The sequence below is a fragment of the Apostichopus japonicus genome, chromosome 3, assembly GCF_037975245.1.
Source record: "Apostichopus japonicus isolate 1M-3 chromosome 3, ASM3797524v1, whole genome shotgun sequence".
Taxonomy (NCBI): Eukaryota; Metazoa; Echinodermata; class Holothuroidea; order Aspidochirotida; family Stichopodidae; genus Apostichopus; species Apostichopus japonicus.
The window spans coordinates 13,350,803-13,376,897 of NC_092563.1; the positions used below are offsets into that span (position 1 = coordinate 13,350,803).

The following is a 26,095-nucleotide window of genomic DNA, read 5'->3' on the forward strand; positions in this document are numbered from 1 at the left end:
AGCTCCTTTAGAAGTAAACACATGGTTGCACCTCTGCTTGTAGCTTTCCCTTGCTTTAAAATATGAAGCTGAAAGAACATGTTTCGGTGGAATTATAAGAACTTAAGAAAAGAATGGATAAACATTAACAATTAGGTCCTTACTGATCGATTAAAGAAATTGAACATGATTTAAATGGTGAATTTCTTCATAACTAAAACCTTTAAAGCAACATCACCTCCAATCCAGGTGTCTTTGATTTGTTATGAGACTAATACCATATAAACACAAAAACTCTGCCTAGAGATCAACCTTTATGACATTGCAAACTGTGAGTTGATTTGACAAAATATCTCCATCCTTATTTGGATATTTAGCTGCACATCCTATAGAGGTGAAAGGTATGTTTACCACTGGTACAATCACCACTACCATGCTACTGGTGTCGAATGGGCTTACAAAGATTGGTCCATTTTATGGATACCAAATCACCTTCCCATAATGCAGAGTGCCCTCGCGGCCTGCCTTCGAGCCACGACGCTGTCCAACTGTCCGATGGCTAATGCCAAGTCTTGGATGAAGTTCTTGTTGATAGTGCTGAAGAGATGGTTAGCCTACAGCAAAGGAGATAAAGGGGCAATGGTCATTGTATGAGACAATGTTGAAAGACAAATAAAAAACATGAAATGTAGGCTATCACATAAAAGGTTAGCTGTGATTGGCCCGCATCTAACATAACAACAATTTCTTTTAAATATTTCATCATAATTGAAAGAACAAATCTACGATGTGTTCAAATTACACATTGAAAATATCTTCAATAATGATCAAATGCAATACCGAAAAATTTGCCAAACTTTTCCAAAAGTAGTTTTTCTTAAATCTTTTCTATAAGTAGTTTTTTTCTAAATCTTTAAACCAACCCAATGAGTCCTAGACATTGAGGATGGTTAAGTCTGATACGTGATTTATTCACTTCTTTGAAAATATGACCAATATTTGGACTATAAAGCATATAGTGGAATATTAATGATTTTGTTTAACTTCCAGCATTTACGACTCAATCTTGGTCTTGTGTCAACATTCCCCCTGTAGCACATATACATTTCTGAGCCTGTCTGGTTTGAAGCCGTTTAGATTCTATTGCAGATTGTTGAATTCGAAGATGATTATGCAGATATTTTTATATTTCTGTCATAGAGGGCAGCATTACTGATTAAACTTGACGTATGCAGGTATTCACTTTCATTTAGTTTCCCTCCAGAAGCAAAGAGCAATCAGTCATAACCATTTTCAATTCTTTTACAGGTTGTATCTTTTCACAGTGTTTTTGCAGGTACTATTTTTGCAGCAACTGACACATTTTAAACATCATCGGGATGCACCACTCAAAGATATTTAAGTAATTTTAGACTCACACTCAGACCATTGAGCTAAGAAAAGTGAAGGAATCATCTAAAATGGTTTAAATAAACACAAAGAAACTATGCAAAATTTATTGATGGGAAATCTAAGATTCAAGCATTTTTCTTTTGCCTTATGATAATTTGAGAGCATTGATCATAATTGGAGTAAAGTTTCAGAGTTATTATCTTCCATTAACATTCAAGATGTGGAAAGGTTAAGCCTCCTTAACCAATTTCATCTCCAAAGCTTGAAAAAGCAAATAAAAAAGCCTTTTAGTAATGCCTTGTTTAACAGGTACTAAAACTTAAAAGCAGCTTTTCTGAGTTGCAGCATTTTCAGTGAATACATTTCTTTGATGGTACTTAAGAATTGGAGTGAAAATTCCATCACACTGTAGTACATCTAGCTTGAATACTAAAGGTTCAGTTCAAATACTGAAGTTGAAAATGGAACGTTTTGAAGTTTTGCACCTTCTTTTCTCTGCACGTAATTTGATATGACTAGTATCCCAACAATGCATTATCAAATCTAATTCCTTCATTTACTTGCTCATTTAGCCTTAGAAATCTTGCTGCAAAAAGTCTTGGTTGGATCAATTATGGTCTTACTGTGGGTACTTCTCTGGTAGTTGCGATAAAACTTTAAAACTATAAAAGGCTATTTTTGCCCGTTTAATTTGGGGCTCCTGGTTCTGTCAAAATAATGGCATTACAGCAATGCTATACTGTCAGTTATTTTTTTTAGTTTTATATCAAACATCAGTTCATTTCTCATCAAAGTTAGCAGAGACTCAATAAGACAACTTCTCATTCTTCTCCATGTTCCAGATCTACCAACCACCATAGAAATGATTAAATTCATGGAGCACACCATCTGGTCGCATCATATATTATTTAGCTGCTTTATTGATAGATTTGGAAGCCATCTTGTTTGCTGTTAGAATACGCAGCTCACCATCGAGACCGGCATAAACTGTAACACGGTCGACGAGACAGCATCGCCGCAGGTAAGAATCTCTTGGAGGAAGGAGTAGATAAACTCTGTTCTGCTGCTGAGAGCATTCTCAGATAAGACCGAGGCAAACAACTGCATCATGGATGCTGGAAAAATAAAAAACCAAACAAACAAATTAACAGAAGATTACATCAAACCTTTGAGCATAATAAATTGGGGAAAGGATGTGTTTGGTAGATTACCTTTGCACTATCCTCTCTGTTTTGCACAACTTTTGAAAATGTGACATAAAGCAGTCTTTTTCTTTTAATTTGCAAAGTTCACCACTTATACTATTTTGTATGAGATGGATACTGATATAAAAAAGTGAATCTGGGATGGTTTTCTTTCTTTTAGAATCATGACTGGGTAATTCGTTAACTGATATTCATCTAAGCTGAGGATGCCTTTGGTTTGGCCATTTTTCAATTTTATTGTGACCAACAATCGATAAGTCTTAATAGTAAACTTACTGGCAATTGTCGACCAATTGCAAAACATATTCTTTCACTGGATTCCTCTCAGGTTTGCCAAGCAATAGATATGAATAACTGATAGGTCCACCCTGGGATATGACACTGTGTTTAGGTTTGTGATACAGTTACTAAAAGTAAAACTCGATTTTAAAAAACATAGGTAGTTGTTAGGAAAGATAGAACATATCATGAATATATTACCTATTGCCTTGTACAGGGGTTCTCCCAGCTGTGTGGAGGTTTGAGGTACCAGGAGGGGGTTGGACGTGGTGCTTAGGGTGGTGCTGTTCAGACCAGAAGCAGCGTTCTCATCCTCTGGAATGCTCAGGAGACGGCGAAGCTTTGACGGTCGATTATCTTCCCGTAAAGTGCTGGTGCTCTGAATTTCACAAGAGTGGAAATAAAATATCAATGTGAGTGATAAAGGGTACCCAGGAGCAGAGCCCACAAATATGCTAGAAAATACCAAAAATAACACTATGTATTTTGTACTGCAATTCAGGGGAGCTGTTTTCTTTGCAAATACAAACTAAAAGGTCTCATTTGACCATCTGTAAATGCTTCATTAGATTCTTGAGCATCAGAACCCTCAAGAAGCCTTCGAGTGGAACGCTCTTTATAGAGTCTATATCAGTGACACTTGTGTGTTCAGCAAAATTGATGTCAACTGGCAAAGGGAACATAATTTCAGATATATTATACCTACGTTTGGCTGTTGTGTGGCTTGGATTTTACAGAGCATGAAGGAAAATAAATGTTGTGTAAAACTTAGTCAATCAAGGCATTTTAGACCACTTTACACCTGCAAAGAGCAGATTGGCAAGTTTTCTCACCAGTGAGTAAAGAGGGGTTTGTTTACAAGTGACCAAAACATTGAGCGCTCGATGCAAGAAATCTAAAGCTATCTAGTGAGGGGTGGAATTGACATCTAGATATGTGGACTTGGGAATCACATTAGTTTCACAATTCGATATATGAAAGTCAATGCGGATATGACATGGAGTATGCTATTCCTTTAGTATGTGAGTTCTAACCTTGGGTCAGAACAGATAACATTTGTACACTAATGCAACAGGATGACAAATATAAAGAAATATTCAACTAGAGAACATTGTTTTCTCTACACATACATTTGCACTGATGACACCACAGATAACCTACTTATAGTACTAAAATTCCCTCTCTGGGAGAAAGGAGAAAGCATTTACCTGGCAAAGGCAAGTATTTTCAAAGATCTATATCTGGAATTTTTAACTAGCAGTGTGAAAACCTCAGTAAAAGTGTGGCAGTAAACGTTCATCGTAATGTAACCCTCTTACTTTAAAACAAACAAAATGTTTTCCATCATAAAAGTACAAGTTGCAGTTCTTTCTTTACTTACGTCTCTATCTGGTTCTCCTCTTGTCCGTTTTCGTTTTCGGATTCTCATTGGATTCTCTTTGGCTTTTGGATCGGCTGGTAAAATAAAAACCATAATATGATGATGATGATGATGAAAAACACACACTGCATCAATGAGCATTGGTGTAAACGTAATCTGGCCCTAGAAAGCATAAACAAATATAGCTGATTTATACGAAAAGTGTAGTTTTCATTCCTCAACAAAAATTCTGCAGCTCAAATTTGTGTAGATATCCCATAAATGAGTCTGTTAATAACATTTCTCAATTGTTTGATAATACAATACCATGAGATTTCTGTACCCACCCTTCCTACTTCATTAACTATTTCTCTGAGGTTGGGAAGAAGATACAGCAATACTTAGATAGTGGAGTGTTAGCTCAGTGGTTAACGCCGGTGCCTTTCAATCATAAGGTCCCAAGTTCGAGTCACTCCAAGATTAATGTATGTCGTCTAGTCACAGAGTTTTTGACATATGACAATTCATAATCATGGACGTTAAATACGAATGTAAGAGACTGACTTCAGTCAGCTTGCGGCTTTGATAAGCCAATGATGGCTTCTTCGCGAGTTCCTGCTTGCAGGAGGATCTAAAATACATACAATATCCATATATAAAAGCCCTCCCTACCTTGATAGCTCTTTTCTGTCATTAAAGTAGAAGATACATCAAATATTAGATATCCATACACAAACACGCCCCTCCCTAACAACCCCCTCCCTACCTCTGTAACTATTCTGTGTGGTTAGAGTAGATGCAATGCACCAAACAGTCAGCTTGGCCAAGGCACGCCCTCTCGGGTCTGTGATGCTGTTGTTGTGGCTGGGATCGGAGAGTAGACGGGGCAGGACTCTTCTCAGGAGAGCGATGGTGAGTTGCTCGTTGTCCACCTGGAATATTCCATAGGCTGCCTCGGCTGTTAATATTCAATGGATTAAACATATCTTTGTAAAACCTAGAGGTACAAATGCATGACTGTGCACCTAATTCTTAGAGGTTTAATAAGAGAATAAGATTTTTGTTGCCTACTTCAGTAAAACTGAAACTCACTAAGATTCACTGACCAATCTACATTAGCAAAACATTGATATGCCAAGGGGATAGGGGTGGGTGGGGGTGTTGGCATGGAGATAGGGGTCTGAATATGATTGGGAAGGGTAGAATGTAGAGGTGTGTGGGATAGGATGTTTTGTGAATGAATTTTTAATGCCTAGTGTTGAAAATCTGATTTTAAAGACAATTAACATACAGAGTGACTGACATACAGACACCAGGCAGTTAAATAAGCTGTCAAGCTTTGCTGGTTCGATGCCTTCTCTCTCAGGGACATTTACACCCACTCCAATAGGAACAGCTTTCTTCATAACGTTGTTAATATCTTATAAATTCTTGATAGAGTCATCTTACAATGTTTCGGTCGCGGACTGTCCACACTTACCAGCCAATGCCAAATCATCTCTTCGGTTTAGTTTCAGGACTTCACTGATCACACTCCAACAGATCCAGGTCACTCCTGACATATTAAACATCATCTCTAACTGCGGCTGCAACCTCTTAAAGAGCACCTTCCTCACCATGATCTCCTGGAATGCACTGGAGAATAAAAACGTGCTGGGGTCCTTTGAAGCCAGGGAGGGGTTGCTACCATATTCCTGGGCCTTCTCGGAGGTCCCCGATGAATGGCTCTTCATTTTCTCGATGACTGATGTCATCATGGCAATTCTAGCAGAGAAAGAAAGATAGTATAAAAAAAAGAAGAAAAATAGTCAGCAGAAAATACGTACCAAGCATCATTTAGTAAAGTCTAAAAGAGACAAATCGTGCAAGTCAAATGAAATTCTTGGACCTTTGTGATGATGCATTCCAATCTTAAGTTAACATAAAACAGCCCACCTATGTAGGCAATGTTTTTGTGAAAAATTGTTTTCCATCACTAATTATTCACATTTAATTCTCAAAATTTTGTCATCCTACTCTTATTATACACATTTAAAAATGAAATTGGAAATTTCTAACTTTTTGTTAAAAATCTTTAATTCACTATTTGAAATGAAATATAACTAGTCACGTTATTGAGCCATATTGTTATGGGATGAGTGAAAAAGAGGGGAGATCCCAACTATTACCCCCCCCCCTCCGTTCCCCATAATGGGTTACCACTATGTCTATTCTGAAATCTTGTCTTACCTATACCTCTCGGCATAATTAAAGTGAAAGTTAACTTTTTGGCTGGGTTTGGGCTCTAGAAACATATCAAGTGGTCACCAAGCTCTCCCTATCCCCCCTCCACCCCTTGTGGTTTTGCCACTATGATCCATTCTGAAATATCATCTTACCTCTCTGTATTATTAAAGTGAAAGTCAACTTTCTGGCTGGGTTTGGGCCCTAGAATTATACCAAGTGTTCACCAAGCTCTCCCCCACTCCCCCCCACTCCTCCAACCTCTTGTGGCTATTCACTATGTTCCATTCTGAAATATTATCTTACCTCTCTGTATTATTAAAGTGGAAGTCAACTTTCTGGCTTGGTTTGGGCTCTAGAAACATCTCAAAGAAGGCCCAGACCTTGCTGTCTCCTGAAGCATCCACTCCTACAGCATTACTACTGAGCCATGCAGCTGCACAGACTCCCAGGCTAAACATCTCACTACAGATCCCCTCTGCAACTTTCTGCATAAAAGAATATGATAACAGAGTGATACCCTGACAATGTAAACATTGTTTCATTGAAATCAAAATTATCATAGACAACTTCAAATGATCTTATCAGAGATTTTAATGACCATGAAAAATTATGTCAAAGAAAAAACTATTCAAATTGTTTTCACAGTGGTAAAGTTGTCAAATTTTGACCTCTGGTGACCTCAAATGATCTCTGCTTCACTCTATGACACACTATAGCATTCCTATAGTCAACCTGAGACAACAACATATAAAACTTATATTCCTCTCAGGTGTCGTTCAGATAATGTGTTTAAAAGACCCTCCAATTTCCCCCTCTAGTGCTCTCTTATAACAACCATAGTCCAGGCTTTACAGTAATTCTATACAAACCATTTTCTTTTTATTGAGAAATGAACCTTTAAACATCAGATACTCATCAATCAAAGTGACTGAACTACTAAGTCTAACTCACATGCCATCAGGACAGGATCATCAGATGCACTGGTCAGTAGAAAAACATGAAGTTTCAATGGCTTCAAAGAAACATGTTTATAAACACATTTCAAATATATAGGAACCTGGTAATGGATGTCATGCTTAGGTCCTCTGTTATTTAAAGAACATATTTTTGGTTGAGTTTATTACACATTACATAACAATTAATTAACCTTAATATTTAGACCTCAAACTGTGAAGCCAAAGTCATCATCGACCTAACTTTAAAGCAGCAGTTCAGACATTTCAGCATATGTTAAAAGTAAACATCTTGAAAATTATAATAGCCATAGCAACCATAGCTGCTCAAATTTTCCACCTAGGAGACATAGGCACCGAAATTCTGCATACGTCGTTCTTGAGAACGGCCTGAAGGTTTGTTTCTAGCTGGCTCTGTCTTGGAAACATGTGGCTAGGAGTGAAACATTTATGTCTCATAGATGTTATATGTACTATTACCTGGACCTGTTCCTTGCCAATATAATCATGCTCCCAGGCAGCCAGTGTCTGTTCAACAACACTGGGAATGTAATGACAAAGCTCTTCACAGCCCATTTGTCTGCAAGAGAGGAAACAAATATTCATAATACAAATAATACATATTCATATATAAATATACAAATAATGTATCATAATATAATATATATATACAATAATATATACAATAATATATATATACAAATAACATATAAATATAAAAAATACATATGCAAATAATACATATTCATAATACATATTCATAACACAAATAATGGGAAATAAAATGATAAATAAAAGGAAGTTTTGCAAAATCCAATCATGCTGTGATAGTAGTGATTGCCTTGTTTCCTGTTTCCTATTAAGGTGACCTATTTGACACAACCTTTCACCGACGGTAAATCTAAATAAATGTTGAACAACTTCCATGAAGTTTAATATGACACATGGCAGAGTGTAATATTACTCTCAGCTCAATGTTATATATATGTTACTATAAAATTTACAAAGCAGATCATCAACTACACAATGCTGAGCACTTCTGCCCTTAATTATTTACTTAAAGCTATTTTTCAATCTGCTATAGTCAAGTTTTTATAAACATTAAAACATATCACTGAAGACATGTGACAAAAAGATCAACATAAATCATTTGTAAGTAATTTTTCAGTAGCCAATGAGAGTATGTAATGTATCTTACATGGCCTTAATGTCCCCTGAGGTATAGAACAGTTGCACCAATTGGTCAATCTTCATCTGTTCTGTCTGGGCAAGGGGGAGATACATGGGTTTTGCACCTAACTCATCAGGGAGACACTGCTGAGCCCAGCGCTCAAAGAACGATTCTTCGTCGTTATTTAAAACCATCTGATCAAAGAAAGCAAAAAGAGTAAAAGAAGAAGAAAAAGGCAGGTTAAGTGCTGGACAGGAGAAGATACAAAGAGGTCTAGAATAGTATGTGATATCTGTGGTCTGTATTGGAGTTGTCACTCTCTTGTGGTATCATACTCCACTGATAATGTAAGATACAAAGAGGTCTAGAATAGTATGTGATATCTGTGGGTCTGTATTGGAGTTGTCACTCTCTTGTGGTATCATACTCCACTGATAATGTAAGATACAAAGAGGTCTAGAATAGTATGTGATATATGTGGTCTGTGTCACTCTCTTGTGGTATCATACTCCACTGCTAATGTAATATACAAAGAGGTCTAGAATAGTATGTGATATCTGTGGTCTGTATTAGAGTTGTCACTCTCTTGTGGTATCATACTCCACTGATAATGTAAGATACAAAGAGGTCTAGAATAGTATGTGATATCTGTGGTCTGTATTTGAGTTGTCACTCTCTTGTGGTATCTGATACCACTGATAATGTAATATACAAAGAGGTCTAGAATAGTATGTGATATCTGTGGTCTGTATTTGAGTTGTCACTCTCTTGTGGTATCTGATACCACTGATAATGTAAGATACAAAGAGGTCTAGAATAGTATGTGATATCTGTGGTCTGTATTGGAGTTGTTCTCTCTTGTGGTATCATACTCCACTGATAATATTATACTTTGTAACTGAAGTCTGTCACTGAAGTCCATGAAAAATGCACCAGAAATTATGAAAATTTAAGCAAACGCTTAAAGACATTTTTGGAAAACCAAAATATAACATAAATATGTTACATTTAAATATGAAGAACACAAAGAGTTGTTTGCATTGTATTAAACAATGAATACCTCACGAATTAGCAATGGCAAAACGGCGATAACCAGATACATTTGTGGAGCATTATAAATATGATTGCAACCCAAGTAGCGAAATGTTAAAATAGACAGACTGGAATGTGAGCATTTATTGTCTATGATTTCAGATTCTGATTCCAATGTTACCAGTGGAATATCATTCATCAAGGTTACACATGGGGTTTAGATAATCTATTTTACCTGAAGATTTTCATAGTTCAAGGTGCAAAGGACAAACAGATGATACTTATTCCTCAGTACTACTTTAAGGATAATGGTAAATGCAACATTTGGTTCTGGGTTACTTTGCAACCTGAAAACATGTAGATTTTATGAGAGTGCGCCTTCATGTTCAAGCTTTTGTTAAGTGATAAATGAAGTGTCACACAAGAACATGGAGTAACAAGTGTGTCACATACAGATCCAGAAAGGGGGGGGGGGTGTATGACCCTTCCCCCTAACATTTCAACTACAGACAAAATCTTAAAACTTGTTTTTTTGTTATAGATTAAATGGCTAATAACTCATCGATAAACAGCAGTCATAAAGTTGTCTCCACTTGGAACTTTATTAGTATGATTGATGGGCACCAATTGTGTGCAATTATTACCAGCTTCGTTACAAGGAAAGAAAGTTACAAGCCGACAGGAAAATGCATCATATCATAATCATGGCACGCAAATAGTAAAAGATATTTTGCCAAGCGTTTCCTGCTGTTGCTGTAATGTTCATTGCTTGCAAGAGCTCTTGGCAAAATTGAAAGATGATGGTTTGCTTAAATTTTTGCAACTATTTGTTCAAAACATTATTTATGTAAAAATAACATGGTTGTAAGAATGAAGCATTGTTAAAAGCTGGTGTAAAGATGAAGGCACCAAACATAAAATAATATTGTCATTTGATACTACTGTTAATGCAACTTTTACCTTTACTTTGAAACTCTGGGTTAGAACTCTCATAACATTTCAATTGACAATTTCATTACTGAATAAAAAATAAAAAAAGCTGCAGAAAGAGCTATGGCTGATGAAATCCACATTATTATTCTTTGTGTTAGTTATATCCCAACAATACTGGGAATATTTAATTAGCTGTCTGGGTTTGCAAAGCAGTTTTACTATCCTCCCCCTCTTCCCAACCTTCCCCACCCTCAACCCACCCACTCAAACACCATGCATATTGTAAGAGTCTGCTATATTACATTTGTCAACACATTTTAACTGTTTGGAAGGACCTATGTTACATTTATGTTACATTTACATGTCAAGGCTTACAGCACTTATCACTGTAGACGTACCAAGAGACCTAGTCTATGATAGGCAGACATGGGAGCAGACAATACTCAGTAATTTAGGTAATGTTAAATGCTAACAGAAATGACCGTACCGTCCCAATTTCCATTTACTGTCCCCAGATTGAAACTGTCCTAGAGCTCCACACTGTCCCTAAATTCCATCTACTATCCCTGGAGCAAGTGTCACAAGAACTTTTCCTGATTTCTTAAAAGGCACCTGAATGATCTAACTTTTGCCAGTTTGGTCTTCCATACACAGAAACAACACGTTGAGGGTAAGCTCTTTAAGAGTAAAACCAAAGAGTTCACTCACAGATAAAGGCAACCGAATTATTGAATAATTTCCCAGCTGGTAAATGTAGGTATTGCAGGATCTAGAGCATTTGACCTTCGGCCTTCAAACAAAGCACCATCAAACACTCAGATGTTTTCTCAAAGTTCAACCCATCCCTGTTAACATACAGTGTACAGTATATCTATAACTATTCCTAGGTGTCAAAATGATGAGTTACTCAACATCAATACCATGTCCTGGATGTTTTGAAATAAGATATGTTCACCTTACATGATAAGGCAAGTGGGATAAGCAGAAGATGGCGAATGATAAGGAGATTAGGTATTGTTAAAGGCTAACAACACTCTCACAGCAGATGTACCATTGAAGAGGCCTAGCCTATGATAAGCAAATGGAAGCATTAGATGGTAAAATGATTAGGAATCGTTAAAGGTTAAGTTACAGGCTATCTTCAACTCATTGAAAGAGAAGTACTAATATGGACAATGCAAATTATTTTGAGTGAATCTGATTCTGAATTTTTAAGAATATAAACTATTTTCAAAACTTATGATGAGAACTCTTTTGAACAGAATTTGTTTCAGGTTTATGATGCAACTTGTAAACTAACATATCTCACCCTAATAAATATATCCTACATATTTAAAGTCCATAAGTTGATGAAGCTGTTTCACTAAAATCTTAAGTTCTATTAGGAGAAAGAAGCAAGTACTAATATTTTTTAGTTGCAATAAATGAATTCAACCCTGTCCCCCACCCCCCCCCCCCCATATTCCCTTCAATATCTCAACTCATGAAGTTTCCATTTCAAAAAATTAAGGAAAAGTTCACAACTGTCCCTTAAGTTACTCACTGACCAAAACGTATTGACTTGAAAGTGCTAGAAAGGACCAGGTGAGAAAACAAAGCAATGAATGAGGTGTTGGCAAACATTGATGCAAGCATTGCTCCAAAAATGATTTACTTGAGGTTGAAATCTAACAATACTCAACAGAATGATGGGCATGATATGTAAGTATGAACATGAAAATGAGTGAGAGATGGGTTATAGCAGCAAGGAGGGGGGTTTATAGGGGCAGGGAGGGGGACTGGGTTAGGGAAAGAAGGAAACGTAGGAAATATGCACGGGTGGTGAAGGCGTGATGGAAATGAGGGTAAGGCAAAATGGTTTGAAAGTTGTTGATCTGTATGAAAGCAATCTTTATGAGTTGAAATCTTATTTTGCAAAGTGGTTACTAAGTAACTGTAACACCTTTAACAAACACAATCAATATTTCATTCTAAAGCATTCATGGTCAAAGAATTTTAACCATCTTTTTTTCAACTAAAAATATTTTGTGGCCCATTTTTGGTTCTTGTCATACATTTTGCAGACCACTGTTGTGAAGTATCTTTCTGCTTTGATCACAGGCTACCATCATATTTTGAGCAATACACAAAGACTCCTAATTCCTCTGCAGCCCAAAAGTTTCTTGTTAATTTCGTGAGCAATACTGAGAGGTTTGGCACATTATCGTCAGTTATCAATAAACCCCTACAGTTGCAATAAAAGCAGTCTTTTGGGCATTGGATGGCAATTTAACCAAATTTACCCAAGTACTATATGACTCAAATAAAGATTGTAATGGATCAAAACTATAAATACACCTTGCTTTGATTGCTTGACCAATTCAAGCTTAATGAGCAAATGCTTGTTACATGAATTTGATTAGATTTCTCAACATTTTGTCACCCACTCACACTTTTCAAAGTGGTATGAAGCATATAAAACAAAATGGCAACTTTTGAATGAAACTGGACTAATCAAGCAAATAACCTACACTGATATTTGACTAAAAGCATTAAATGGCATCAAAAATTGATCAAAAACAACTCTAAAGTAAAAGGAAGGGAGGCATGAAATATGAGAGGCATGAAATAGTGTATGTACAACAGCATTTAGTCATTCTTTCACTGCAAACAAATTACAAGAAAATGTCATCTCCATCATCAAAATTTTGCTTCTGCTGTGTAATGCTCTTGATTAAAAAAAAAAAAAGAAGAAAAATTAACAGCAACTCGTGTGTTTCCTTGTTATTTTTGCTAGTGTATGATGCACCTAAAAAGCAACTTCTTTGGCAAGTTTATTTATTTATTTTATCTCGCTTTGGTCAAAACCGGCAGGCAAAAATTGGTAAATGTTACGAAACCTGCTGAGTGAAGTGACACTGATACCCTAATGATGATCTCCCCAAAGAATCAGCTTGGAACTGGCCTGTGTTTACCAACTGATGGAATAAAAAGAGGCAAAACAAACAGAGAAACAGGCAAGAAATTACAGTCAGCCCTGATGAGCGGTCAACAAAGTCTCACACTTTATATCAACCAGCCTTAGAGAGTAAGAAATATGAGAGTGATGGTATTGAAACGTTTCCACTGTTTCACTCAAAATTTGTGCACCATTTCCCTGATATTGTACTATTCCTTTTGACGTTGCAAGTTAAGTTTGCAAAAGTCTGTCAGAGTTTAATTCTTCTCTTCATGAGCAAAACATTGAGCAAACTGGTTGAATTGTCACTGTAGGCAAAAGTATGGTGCTGAGGGGGCTGTAGCATCCTGCCGCCAGGCTGTATGGGACACAAAATACGTTGTGCTGTGCAGTTACACACCATAGGAACGGTACTACTTGTCTATCATGATAACCTCTATGATTTGATATATTGATTACCATAGGCACGGTACTACTGGTCTCTCAAGATAATCTCTATAGTTTGATATATTGATTACCATAGGCACGGTACTACTGGTCTATCATGCTAACCTCTATAGTTTGATATACTGATTCAGCCTTGCTGCAGGGCATCTTGCAGCTGCTGCAGCTTTGCTATTTGACACAGTGTCTAAAATATGTTGAGCACTTTTTACCTACTAAAGACATCTGTATCATTCTCAATGTTTTTTTACATGCTAAAACTGCTAAATGTAAACATTCAAATATGATTTTCCTCCAGGTTCTTACCCTCACAACATTATTCCCAGCCACTAAGGTTATGCTTAAAATGAGTCAATACTGGGCTATGTGAGAAGAAATACTCCAAAGAAGAAGTGAAAGGAGCTGATGTAGTTTGTTTGGGTCATCTTTGCCACTGTGGAAGTTTTTTACAAATAAAACTTCTCCGAATATAAATTCATTTAAATGTCAACTTAGGACCCCATCTTTGCAGCTATTACTTTGATTCTTCAGGACCATGGACAGTCATTTTGGTGGTTTTTCTGTGCTCTTAGGAATGTATTTATTATTTTTACTTTTACATTTTTGACAAATCCTCCAACTAAACCCACACAGAATCTAATGTTTGTCTTATCAAACTCCTTTGCAGAAAACCTTTGCTACTAAATATTGATTAATACATCGATTGCATTTACTTGTGCATTCCTCAGATTAGATCCAAATGTCATTTCAGAGGGTAATTAAAGAAATTAACACCAGATGATTAGGCAAAATGTAGATGGGATAACACAACCTTGTGTAAGGTAGGGAAGGCAGTGGTGTTGATGTATCTTACCTCAATGCCGTACTGCTGCGATATCAGACACAGCATCAAAAATGAGATATCATAGAGGGCAGCCTGCACATGCGATCCTTTGCTGCCATCAATCACCGTCGCTTTGGTTAATTCATTGAAGCTGTCAAAGTTGTGACATTAAAAGAAAGTAAGAAAAGATAAAGAGTAGCTTTCATATACAAGGGATATTTTGTTGTCAAAAGTTGATGTGTCTTTGGTTAAATTCACTAGAAATGTAGACGTTGTAAACAAACTGATATAGATATATCAGATAGAGAGAGGGAGAGGAGGGGAGGAAGGGGGGAGGGTGGGTGGTTAGAATGTAAAGGGCTAACTATAAGCAAGCTTGTTGCTGTCATATTTTATTGTTACATTGGCTATTTCACATTCACATGTTATCCAAGGAGTGCAATGGAATGTTCATTTATTAAACCAATAGGTACATCAATGTCATTTTAAGCTGACCACAACAGTAAAAAGGAAAGAAATCTTTATGTAAAACATTTCATGAAACTTCCAGAGGGATAATATTTAGAACAGTGTTGTTGGTGCCTGAAGCAAAACTCTGCAAATTATAACTGTATCATCAGCATGAGCCATTCCTGACTGTGACTTTGTAACGATGTTTACTTTTCTGATACATTGCCACAACATTAATGAATCAGAACTAAGCCTTTATTTCACCAAAGCTGGATTAACAATACAGCATATTAACAAACACAAACAGTGTTTTCTTTCGCCATATATTGACATCTCCCATTTTTAAACTTTCAAGTAGCCTTTTATCCATCAAAGAACACTAGTATCAAAGCTAAGCCTCCTGAAATGATCTCCTCCATCGTACGAAAGCAAGACGAAAGATGATCTGTTCAAATACCTGATGAGCTTGCTGGAGAAAGTCTTGAGTTTATTGGTGGCGGCCGAGGTTGCCGCTACGAGTTGGAAACTGTTCATGAGAGGATGAAAAACATTTGGCATCTCATCAAGGACAGATTTGTCAGGAACTTCAAGGGACTGAAAGAGGAAGGAATAAAAGGTATATGATTGAAAAACAGTTCTGAAAGCAACAGTGTTGTAAGATCAAAACTTGTTTCCTTTCACATTCACAATTGTAGACGCTGTCGACGAACATGAAAGCCGGATTTGTAGTGAGTCTGTACTTGTATTCTAACATAACTCAAGGCTGTTTGGAAATCTAGCATAGAGACTGGTGCAATATTTCATAGTCTCGTGTTTGTGCTTAGAGACTGGTACTCTTACTGATATAAAGGGGAATTTTACTTGGACTCATGCTGTTGTACCTGTACTACATGTTGCCATGGAAAGATTAGAAACCTGCATTAACAGGCCATATCACCAAAACAAACTCCAAGTTAAAGGTAACCAGTATTTGGCAGCTAAATATTTTCCTAAAATTGAACACTTAGTCACTTACATCTAATATTGTTGGCAAGGTAGAGTTTGCTTGGATCACATATTCTGATATTTTGTGTATGACACGTGTAGTACATTTACAGCTTGACTACAGGGAGTTAAACACTTAGTGACTTACATCTAATATTGTTGGCAAGGTAGAGTTTGCTTGGATCACATATTCTGATATTTTGTGTATGAGACATGTATTACATTTACAGCTTGACTACAAGGAGTTAAACACTTAGTCACTTACATCTAATATTGTTGGCAAGGTAGAGTTTGCTTGGATCACATATTCTGATATTTTGTGTATGAGACATGTATTACATTTACAGCTTGACTACAAGGAGTTGAACACTTAGTGACTTACATCTAATATTGTTGGCAAGGTAGAATTTGCTTGGATCACATATTCTGATATTTTGTGTATGAGACATGTACTACATTTACAGCTTGACTACAAGGAGTTGAACACTTAGTGACTTACATCTAATATTGTTGGCAAGGTAGAGTTTGCTTGGATCACAAGGTGCTGCTGAGGAGTGGTGTCAGCTGGAGAATGACGACTCGCTTGCCTAAAAGCAAAAGACAGAGCAAGAAAAGATTATATCATTTTTGTCTTTACTCTTCACCTCATGAAAAATGGAAAGAAAAACAGAAGAAAAATCAACAGCAAAGAAAATATAAAACAAAATGATAAAGCTGTACTTGGAATCAAGTCAAGACTTTCCTTGTGATCACACATATGTTAACAGTGTTTCTTAACATGTTATCAATTTGTTATTGTTTGATCAAGTTTGGCATTTTAGTTCCTTCTCCATTTCCCATTATTTAAAGGAGCAATCCCAACCAAATCCTTTATCCTATTTTTTTATTTATCTGGTTTGATAAACAACTCCACCAAACAACTAACAAATAATTTCGTTCCATTTGGGAGATTTTGTTCAAAAGTCATGGCAGTAGCCATTTTATGAACATATGATGCCATTTTAGGGCCACTCAAAGGTGAAATCTCCTAGTTTCCTTTTTTTTTATTTTTCCAAATTTTCACTTTGAACATAAGAAAATTTATCACTGATATCAGGTAATGTTAGTAACTTCATCATTGTAGCAACAACATTAGCAAATACTTGACTCGGGCTTTGTAGACTATGTGACTTAACCGATCTTGAAGAAAGAAGGCCAACTAATGTACGCCTACCTCTTAGCCATCAATTCTGTAGCTTGTGTCTCATTCAGAAGTTCAAGTTTGACAAGCTGGCTGAGGAATTGTTGGAAGCAGTCGCATCTGTGAAAGGATTCAAAGAATTATCAATAGGTATTACTCAAAACAAGGAGAGGAGATAAATTCACCTCATTTATGGGCCTCATGTTGATTGAAATCGACATGAGCATGCAAAGATGCAAGTCCACAGGACTCTTACTAGGAATAGAAATGACAAAAGAGGGGAATGAATGGAGAGGAGATGGGAGTCGAGGGAAGGACTGGCTGGTTTTTCATTGGTTGTCATTGGCCAGCATTTATGTCCATTTTCAACAGTGTCCTATGCCATATCCCTATCCACATTACAGAACTTCACCTTAAACCATTTAACTTCTTAGGTCAATAATCTGTGTTATTTGGGCTTGTTTTGGGTTAATACTAATGTAACTGCAGCATCTTGAAGAAATTTGCCAGAATTGAATTAAAACGTTAACCATTCCTCATGTAGCTTTCAGTGAATGAAAACAAGCTGCCTGTGTCTTTATGCATTCAGATGTTATCGCATTTGATCAATACTTTGGTACATTTCTCAAAACTGCCCTGTGGACCAAATCCAGAGACTTGGAAGAATATATGCACTGTCATTTAACTATGTGTAAAAGTAAGTTGGCCTGAAGTTTCGATCCTAGCAGGATCTTCTACAGAGGCTAAATGACAAGTAACAGTAACAGAAGGGACAAAAACATACACAGAATACAGACAGGTTAATGAGCAGGGTGAACACAAAGAGATAGATGTAAGGGGATTAGTAGACAAGGGATGGAGAAAAGAAAGAGAGAATAAACATTGTCATTTAACTATGTTCACAAAATGATTTTGGCCTCTCGACCACTTCAGAATAGTATTTAAACATTTTTTATAATTTAAAAAGTGAATGGAAACAGCTTTTCTATAATGAAAAAGGAAGAAAGAAGAAAACGAGTAGTCGTGGATGATTTCTTACTTGTGTTTTGTATCTGCTGAGTCGATCAGGGAGACGTACTGCAACAGATTGTCTAATCCGTGATACAGAGCAGAACTGTTAGGATCAATGGATGACACATTATGATGGAGGTAGCTCAGAATCTTGGGCAGCTAGAGAAAGAGACAGATGAGTCAAAGAAACTTTATGAGTGACGCAGAAAATATGAACTTTATCCTGAGTGGCAATTTATTAAGCAATGTATATCTGTCGAACAGATGAAAGATATTTATCATGAGGCTACTTGTCAAATTATCCAACAGCAGAATTGAATTTGGTTGTGAGACAATCTGCACTCGTAGATGAAACCAACAGAAGATACACGTAAGAAAGCATGTACAGAAGAAGAGGTTGCCTTTTATGTGTCTAGGAAATTAGGATCCTAAAAGTACGAGGTTTGAATTCAGAGAGGCCAAGGTTTTCTGCTGTACGATGATATGAGACATAAATTTGAATTGAAGGTATAATGTGCCACAAACAATAAATTTCTAAATCACATACCTAAGTAAACAGGTTAATAACATTTGACTAAAAACTGCCACCAAGATCCAACATCCCACTCTATGAATGCTCCATCCCTTAAAATAGAAGGGCCTATTTTAGCATGTATAATAAGGCTACATACTGCATAAATGGCACTCACAGAATATGTTCACCATATAATTTGATAAATGATCACATATCCTACTCCTTTCTCCGCAACACACATGCCTACATGTTAAAACAAGAAACAACTGTGGCCATGTGGATAAAGGCGGTGGCATTTGAAACAATGACGCTAGCAATCGGGAGGTTCGGGGGTTCGATCCCCGGCCGGGTCATAGAAGGTGGGGTTTTCATCCATGAGCAATCTACGATATTCCCATCTGAAACGACTTTCTAAATTAAAATTTTTCCAAATTTGAGTTAAAATGTTGAATTGGAAGCCACCCGACGTGAAAAGTATACTCCAAATGCCCTTTTGGGCTTCTCCCACATTCTTGGTCGCTTAAGCATCGTAAAAATAACTACCTGATTATTATTATTATTTTTATAGCCTAAAACAACAACCACTGTGTAATGTTTCCATGAGATGATACCACTAACCTTGAGAAACAGAAACGCAAACGATCGAATCTGGTCAGTATCATCTGAGGAGTCTACAAGACCCAGAAGTGCCCCTTGGCATAAACTGGTGTACAACTGCTTCCTGGATAAATTCTATGCGGTGAGAACAAAATTTAAAGAATTAAAAAGCTACCATTTCATCTTTGAAGGCATTGTTCCTTTTTTCTGTACTAATAAACGTTTGGTAAACTCCTAATATTTTCTACGTTGAGCAAGAAGGATCTTAAGCATACATTGAACTAAGGGGTTAAATTTCATTTACTAAGCTTTTTCTGTAACCCCTGCTCACTTGCCCAGAGATCTCCTTTTGTCCATAAATACAAAACACGTTTTAAGAAACACTAAGAAATACTTCTTATCCAATGTATGTTCCTAAAATGATTTGGCTAATATAGGTGCTACAGCTAAAATGTAAAGAGGTTCTCACATTTCTGTTGAGAATAAACATTTTCTAGTTTAATATTGGATGCAATGAATTCAAACGATGAGGAAAAAAAATATGATATAAGCACCTCCTCTACCAATAATGTATTTTTTTTAAATAAATAAAATAACTCAAATAAATAAAAACATATATAGGATATCAATCTCACCTGCAACTTCTCATAAAGAAGTATCTGATCAACAAACAGCTGAGGATCATGGGTAATGGTCAGATGTGTTTCGATAAAGGTCATGATGTTAACATAACAGTTGACATAGCCAGTGTAGTACTCCATGCTGTGAGTAGTTGGTAGGTATTTACCACTGTAACTGCAATTTGGAACCCTGAAAATTAATTTATCATCATAAGAAGTTAATCATCAGAAGAAAATCCCACATATCTACATTATAAAGCAAAACTTTTCAGTAGTGAAGATATTTCTCCATTATTCGAAACTATACAAGGCTAGTTAATCTAAATGAACTTCACTGTGATGTGAATTTAGTATACACATGTATATTATTCCAGATTTATGAACTAAATGTTGACTGTCATAGGTATCTTTTTGGGACTCGACAAGGATGTATTGCTGTAGGCATCTAGAACAATGAATCAACCATTCAAAAGTTAGCCAACATTTCCTTTTTTTTCTTTTCTAAAAATGTCCCAAATGGCTAACTGTGAAAGTATAATCGATCACAATATGCACCGTCTCAAATCGAGTGACATATGGGCTTTCTTCCAATCCCTTCAAATTGCAAATCAATTACAAAAGAGACAGGAAAACAGAGAGAAGCATAGAAACAAAGCTACTCAAAATCTGAGTCAACAAATCACAGATGAAGTAGCAACTTACTTAAGGGCACTATCTAATGCTCTCTCTAATTTAAACTTTAACGTTTCGTTGACAGTTCTCTCCTTTCCGTCTTTCCTCTGTGGGCTGGGCTGTTGTCTGTTACTGTTTAAGGCTTGCTCAAGATGGTTACCTATGAAGGAAATATATAGAAGGTAAGAGTGGCTGACATGGTTACCTATGAAGGAAATACATAAAGGTAGGAAGGGCTGACATGGTTACCTATGAAGAAAATACATAAAAGGTGAGAAGGGCTGACATGGTTACCTATGTAGGAAATGTATAATAGGTAGAAGGGACTGAGATGGTTACCTACGTAGGAAATACATAATAGGTAAGAGGGGCTGAGATGATTACCTATGGAGGAAATTTATAAAAGGTGAAAGGGGGTGAGATGATTACCTATGAAGGAAATATATAAAAGGTGAAAGGGGCTGAGATGATTACCTATGAAGGAAATATATAAAAGGTGAGAGGGGCTGAGATGATTACCTATGAAGGAAATATATAAAAGGTGATAGGGGCTGATGTTTTCATCCTTGCAGGATCATACTCAAAGTCCCACTAGACAAGAAACAAAGAGTAGGGACACATTTAAAAATAGACCGATGGATGCACAACTTAAAAATGAATAAAGAATATGCAATAGAGTAAAGCAACACAACATGACTCATGCCACCTACAGGCCTGTAATGAGAAAACAGAAAGATGTAAATTCAACTTTGCCGACATTGTTAGTTGCCTGGCAGTTCTTGTAAACAGACATTTAACAGTATTTCACCACTGATCGAATAAACAAATTTAATCGGCCTGGAAACTGGTATGAAAATTCTAACTACCATTAAAATCATGCCCAGTACAATTCTTATGAACTAAAACAAAGTATGGCAGAATTGTAATGTTCTTTCTTTCTTTTTTTGCTGAAGTCAATATAAAGACTTTCTTAAAAATGATTAATTACAATGCCTGATGGCATGTACAGGTACAGTTTCACCCTTTTATGAGAAGCACATGTATAATAGCTTACCTCTGTTTGTCCCTGATGCATGTGCATTTATTATTGTTGATACCGAGGCTATTTCACCTTCCAGTTGGCTCCATAATGCTGTTAATGAAGAATGTTGGACACATGTGTCAAGGACTATTCACATATCTACAGTAATTGATGGTCTTTATAGCTTCATGGGTAAATTGTAGTCTCTGGTAGAGTACAACAAATGTACAAAATTTAAAATAAAATACTGAATGGACAAAACCTGTCATTACATCCTTTTCTGTGTGAGCAGGATATGAAAGTTTGTCACTTTAGGCACACCTGATAGAGAGAACTTGCATCATAATAATAACATCACCATACCAACCAACTCTTGCCATAGCAAGACATGAGAAAGTGAGAGATCTCGAATTACCGTCACCTAGGCTACTACGTTCTTGGTTAAATGATTCATTGCTTCTGACCATCTTTGCTGAGGCAGATGCTTATCAATTTGCTTTCCTTTTTAAGACTAATTAATGATGAGTGGATGGCCTTTCATAACATTTTCCATGTACCCCAGTGGAGTTTTTTGTCATGCACAGATCCCCTCCATCTGTACAGCAGTCACCCATAGACTTCATGATCTGTTTATTTTATTTATCCTTTAGCAATGGTAACACACAATACCAGTGATGCACTAAGGCTTTTGTGCAAAAGCTAACCCTCTCCCCCTCCCCTTGATGACCTTGCCCACCCCTTCCCCTTCCCCCTCCACCACCAGTTATATCCAAAATTCATTGTTTGATATATGGTTGAAGAACAGTCATAAAGTAGCAAAGCTTTTCAAACTTGAAAGAAGCAATGTCATTCCAGAGATTTGAAGGGACACTGGATTCTCCTGTAAGAAATAGGGTAACCTACAACAGAATAAAAAAAAGGTATTTATACCTCTCTTTTGGGTAATTTAAGAGTGTTAGCTCAGTGGTTAATGCCGGTGCCTTCCAATCATAAGGTCCCGAGTTTGAGTCACTCCAAGATTAATGTATGTTGTCCAGTTACAGAGTTGTTGACAATGGACAATACATAATCAAGGACATTAAATATGAATCTAAGAGACTGACTTCGGTCAGCTTGCGGCTTTGATAAGCCTGAGAGGCTTCTTTGCTAGTTCCTACTTGCAGGAGGATCTAAAATACATACATACATACCTTCATCCTCTAATCTGGCTATGTAGAGTAGCATCCTGGTCTGGTCTTGAGCACAAATACCGTAGAGAAGTTCACACATCTGCATTAGGTTGGTTACGATTTGAATGCTGGAGCCATTCTCTGCTATTTTTTCCAGTGACAGGCAAATCGATTTGACTAACCACAGAATCACCTGAAGCAGAGCTACAGCAATTTGGAGGCACTCGTCTGGAGGGCCGAGACAACTGTCAAAAAGAGATCACTGATACGTCAGTTATTCCTCAACTTTGACCGGATAGCAAATGAAGTAAATAAATTAACTTGCAAACAGTTCTAAAAAATGATAGCATTAAATGTGATCATATCCAAAAGTGATATGCAAGAAAAACGACCGGTTCACCTGATTTTTACCACGCACAACTTGAGAATTTCGAGAAGACTTTTCATACAGAATGGCCTAGTGACGCAGGTATTTTCGTACTTGGCCAGACTTCTAAGAACGGCAACATGAGAGACCATCTGAAAGATAATTGAACAGAGTTAGCCGTTAATGTAAAAGAATCGATACAGCAGATGGCGTCATGAGTAACTTGAACAAAAACAATATGGTAGAGTTCTATAGTTACAAATATCACACTGAATTAAACCATTCCTTACCTGCGTGCATATGGAGTGCTTCAAGTAAGAGATAAGTAGAGAGGAAGGGTTTGGACCAATAAACATCTGACTGAGGATCATATCTGTTAAAATATGACAAGGAGCAAAAAAGAGAAAAGTTTAAAGAGGTAAATTAAAAAGATAAAGTATTAAAAGCTGTTGCATATCACTATTGTCACTTTTACATCAAAAATTCAAATTTCTACCAGATACACATTAGTATATTTAGTGACAATGTTCCAAAATCATGATGAAGCATTTCTCCTCAACCAGAAGGGTGCAATCAAATGATGGTTATAAACTGTTCATCTGCAACAGGGCTGCCTAATATGTGTCAACTAGTCAGCCCTAGGAAGAATTACTATAGTATTATATTCCTTAATGATATTTGTAATAGTGTATGTATGTATGTATGTATGTATGTATGTATGTATGTATGTATGTATGTATGTATGTATGTATGTATGTATGTATGTATGTATGTATGTATGTATGTATGTATGTATGTATGTATGTATGTATGTATGTATGTATGTATGTATGTATGTATGTATGTATGTATGTATGTATGTATGTATGTATGTATGTATGTATGTATGTATGTATGTATGTATGTATGTATGTATGTATGCGTGTGTGTGTGTGTGTGTATGTATGTATGTATGTATGTATGTATGTATATTAGATCCTCCTGCAAGCAGGAACTCGCGAAGAAGCCTCATTGGCTTATCAAAGCCGCAAGCTGACCGAAGTCAGTCTCTTCCATTCATATTTAACGTCCATATTTAACGTCCATAATTATGCTTTGTTGTATGAATTGTATGAAACATGAATTGTATGAATTGTATGAGTTGTATGCATTGTATGAAACAGAATTCACTCAGGTTTTATAGCAACCGATTATATTTGGTCCGCAAATCTCTGGTAATTTTGTTCCTTGCAACGACAAGTATTACTCCAAATTATAAAAAAAGTGAAAAAAAAAAAAACTTCAGGTGATCTATAACGAAAGCTCCTATCATTTGTACTAGTTTCTCTGCACTGAGCAGGTATCCTTACCACAGAGTGTATATCCATCGATGGTGGCACCTTTCAACACTCTCTTCATCTGAATACTCCACTGAATGTCGGGCAGCCTCTCTTTCCATGCTCTCAGCAAGAGCTCCTGCACTGCTGTGTATGTTTGCTGGGCATCCATCATCATCCCTAAACATAGCAGATCAAGGAAGATCCTTGATTCTACACATTGGAATATAATGTGATATTTAAGTGTTACACAATTCCTAATAGTGCATCTATTTGAAACTATTTTACGGTAAACATTTTGCCCCCTGACAGTACCTAAACCTCCATTAAACCCCGCTGTCCATACTATGCAAATACACAAATTTATACTGATTTGAGAAAGTCTGTTAAAGAGGAAAATTGTATTTTGTGTCAGCAAAAAATCATGTCACTGTCCCTCCACATTCGGTGACAATTTTATCAACACTTTTCAAGATACATTGATGCACAAGTTTCCAAGTCATCACTTTCATAACATTCTGAATGATAGTAATCTTTAAATATCCTTAATATCTGTACAAAAAGATCAACCCTGCTGACAATCCAACTATAAGCTGATAATGTGTATATAGCCTACATAGACAATTAACAGTTAGTTAGAATCCTCCTCCTAAAGGGTGCTTTCTTTCAGTCGTCAAATAAATGAGTTCTGAACTTCACGCAGGGGAAAGAAGGTGAGGGGGTTGGGGGGAATAGTGGTAGTTAGTTGAATCAGTTGGAATATTGGCATTTTAAGTAGACACAGGACATGCGGCTATCAACATAGATTTCCATCTTCATGTAGCTGCAAGGAGAATAAGGAGGGAAGTATACCTTATTGGTCTGGCTGCCGAGTAACAAGTGATACATTTTTTTATTCGACGGCAGCCAGATGAATCGTGTGGCCACTACACCTTATTCGTCTATCTGTCGGACAAAACCCAGCTTGTTCCTAGGCCTACAGTATAGTAATATACAGACTGCATGCGTTCTCGTCAAACTACTACCAACGTAGTTCCTACAGCTGCTAATATTGTTAGGGTCAACACGATCATCACGGTAAGCAACGAAGTAGCCATACAACGACATTACTGGTACATAATGTAAACGAATGTGCAAAAAAGAGGAAATATAAAAAGGAGCTGTTTACTTATGGTCTGAAGTTGAACAAAGAAACCTTCGGTGTTCGAGAAATTGGAGTGTGCCTTCGTTTCTTCCGCCGTTTTCCTCTTTCAACAGATTTTTGTCTACACGTTGACTGACCATAAACAAGCAATCTATTTTGCTAAGTTCACCAGGCCAGCCAGCATTGCACTTGTCTTGTAAGCCAGAACAAACCAGAACTCACGAAAATTTAAGCGAATCAAATGTTCTGTGGAAGGGCGAACTCTAAATTGTGAAAGAAAGTTTCATGATATAATACCGAAAAGATCTTAATAAT

At 36.7% G+C, this 26,095-nt stretch overlaps 1 protein-coding gene across 3 annotated transcripts; it reads right to left on the reverse strand.

The window, feature by feature from the left end:
* Nucleotides 1-72: 72 nt before the first annotated feature.
* Nucleotides 73-25,944, reverse strand: LOC139963720 (mediator of RNA polymerase II transcription subunit 24-like). 3 transcript variants are annotated; one of them, XM_071964812.1, is made up of 24 exons: nt 25,805-25,944; nt 24,670-24,849; nt 23,611-23,693; nt 23,354-23,472; nt 22,975-23,198; nt 21,818-21,895; nt 20,794-20,923; nt 20,107-20,281; nt 19,493-19,606; nt 18,389-18,519; nt 17,383-17,469; nt 16,669-16,756; nt 15,643-15,779; nt 14,766-14,886; nt 13,410-13,487; nt 8,593-8,759; nt 7,875-7,974; nt 6,745-6,926; nt 5,696-5,979; nt 4,982-5,173; nt 4,237-4,310; nt 3,057-3,234; nt 2,341-2,486; nt 73-593 (listed from the first exon to the last, which is right to left on the reverse strand). In XM_071964812.1, exons 2-24 carry the CDS (start codon nt 24,812-24,814, stop codon nt 468-470), a joined length of 3,159 nt encoding a protein of 1,052 aa, XP_071820913.1. In that variant the 5' UTR covers nt 24,815-24,849; nt 25,805-25,944; the 3' UTR covers nt 73-467. The 3 variants fall into 3 exon arrangements, with proteins under 3 accessions (XP_071820913.1, XP_071820922.1, XP_071820930.1); XM_071964821.1 differs by having other exon boundaries at nt 24,670-24,816; nt 25,805-25,920; XM_071964829.1 differs by lacking the exon at nt 13,410-13,487.
* Between the last annotated feature and the right edge of the window lie 151 nt (nt 25,945-26,095).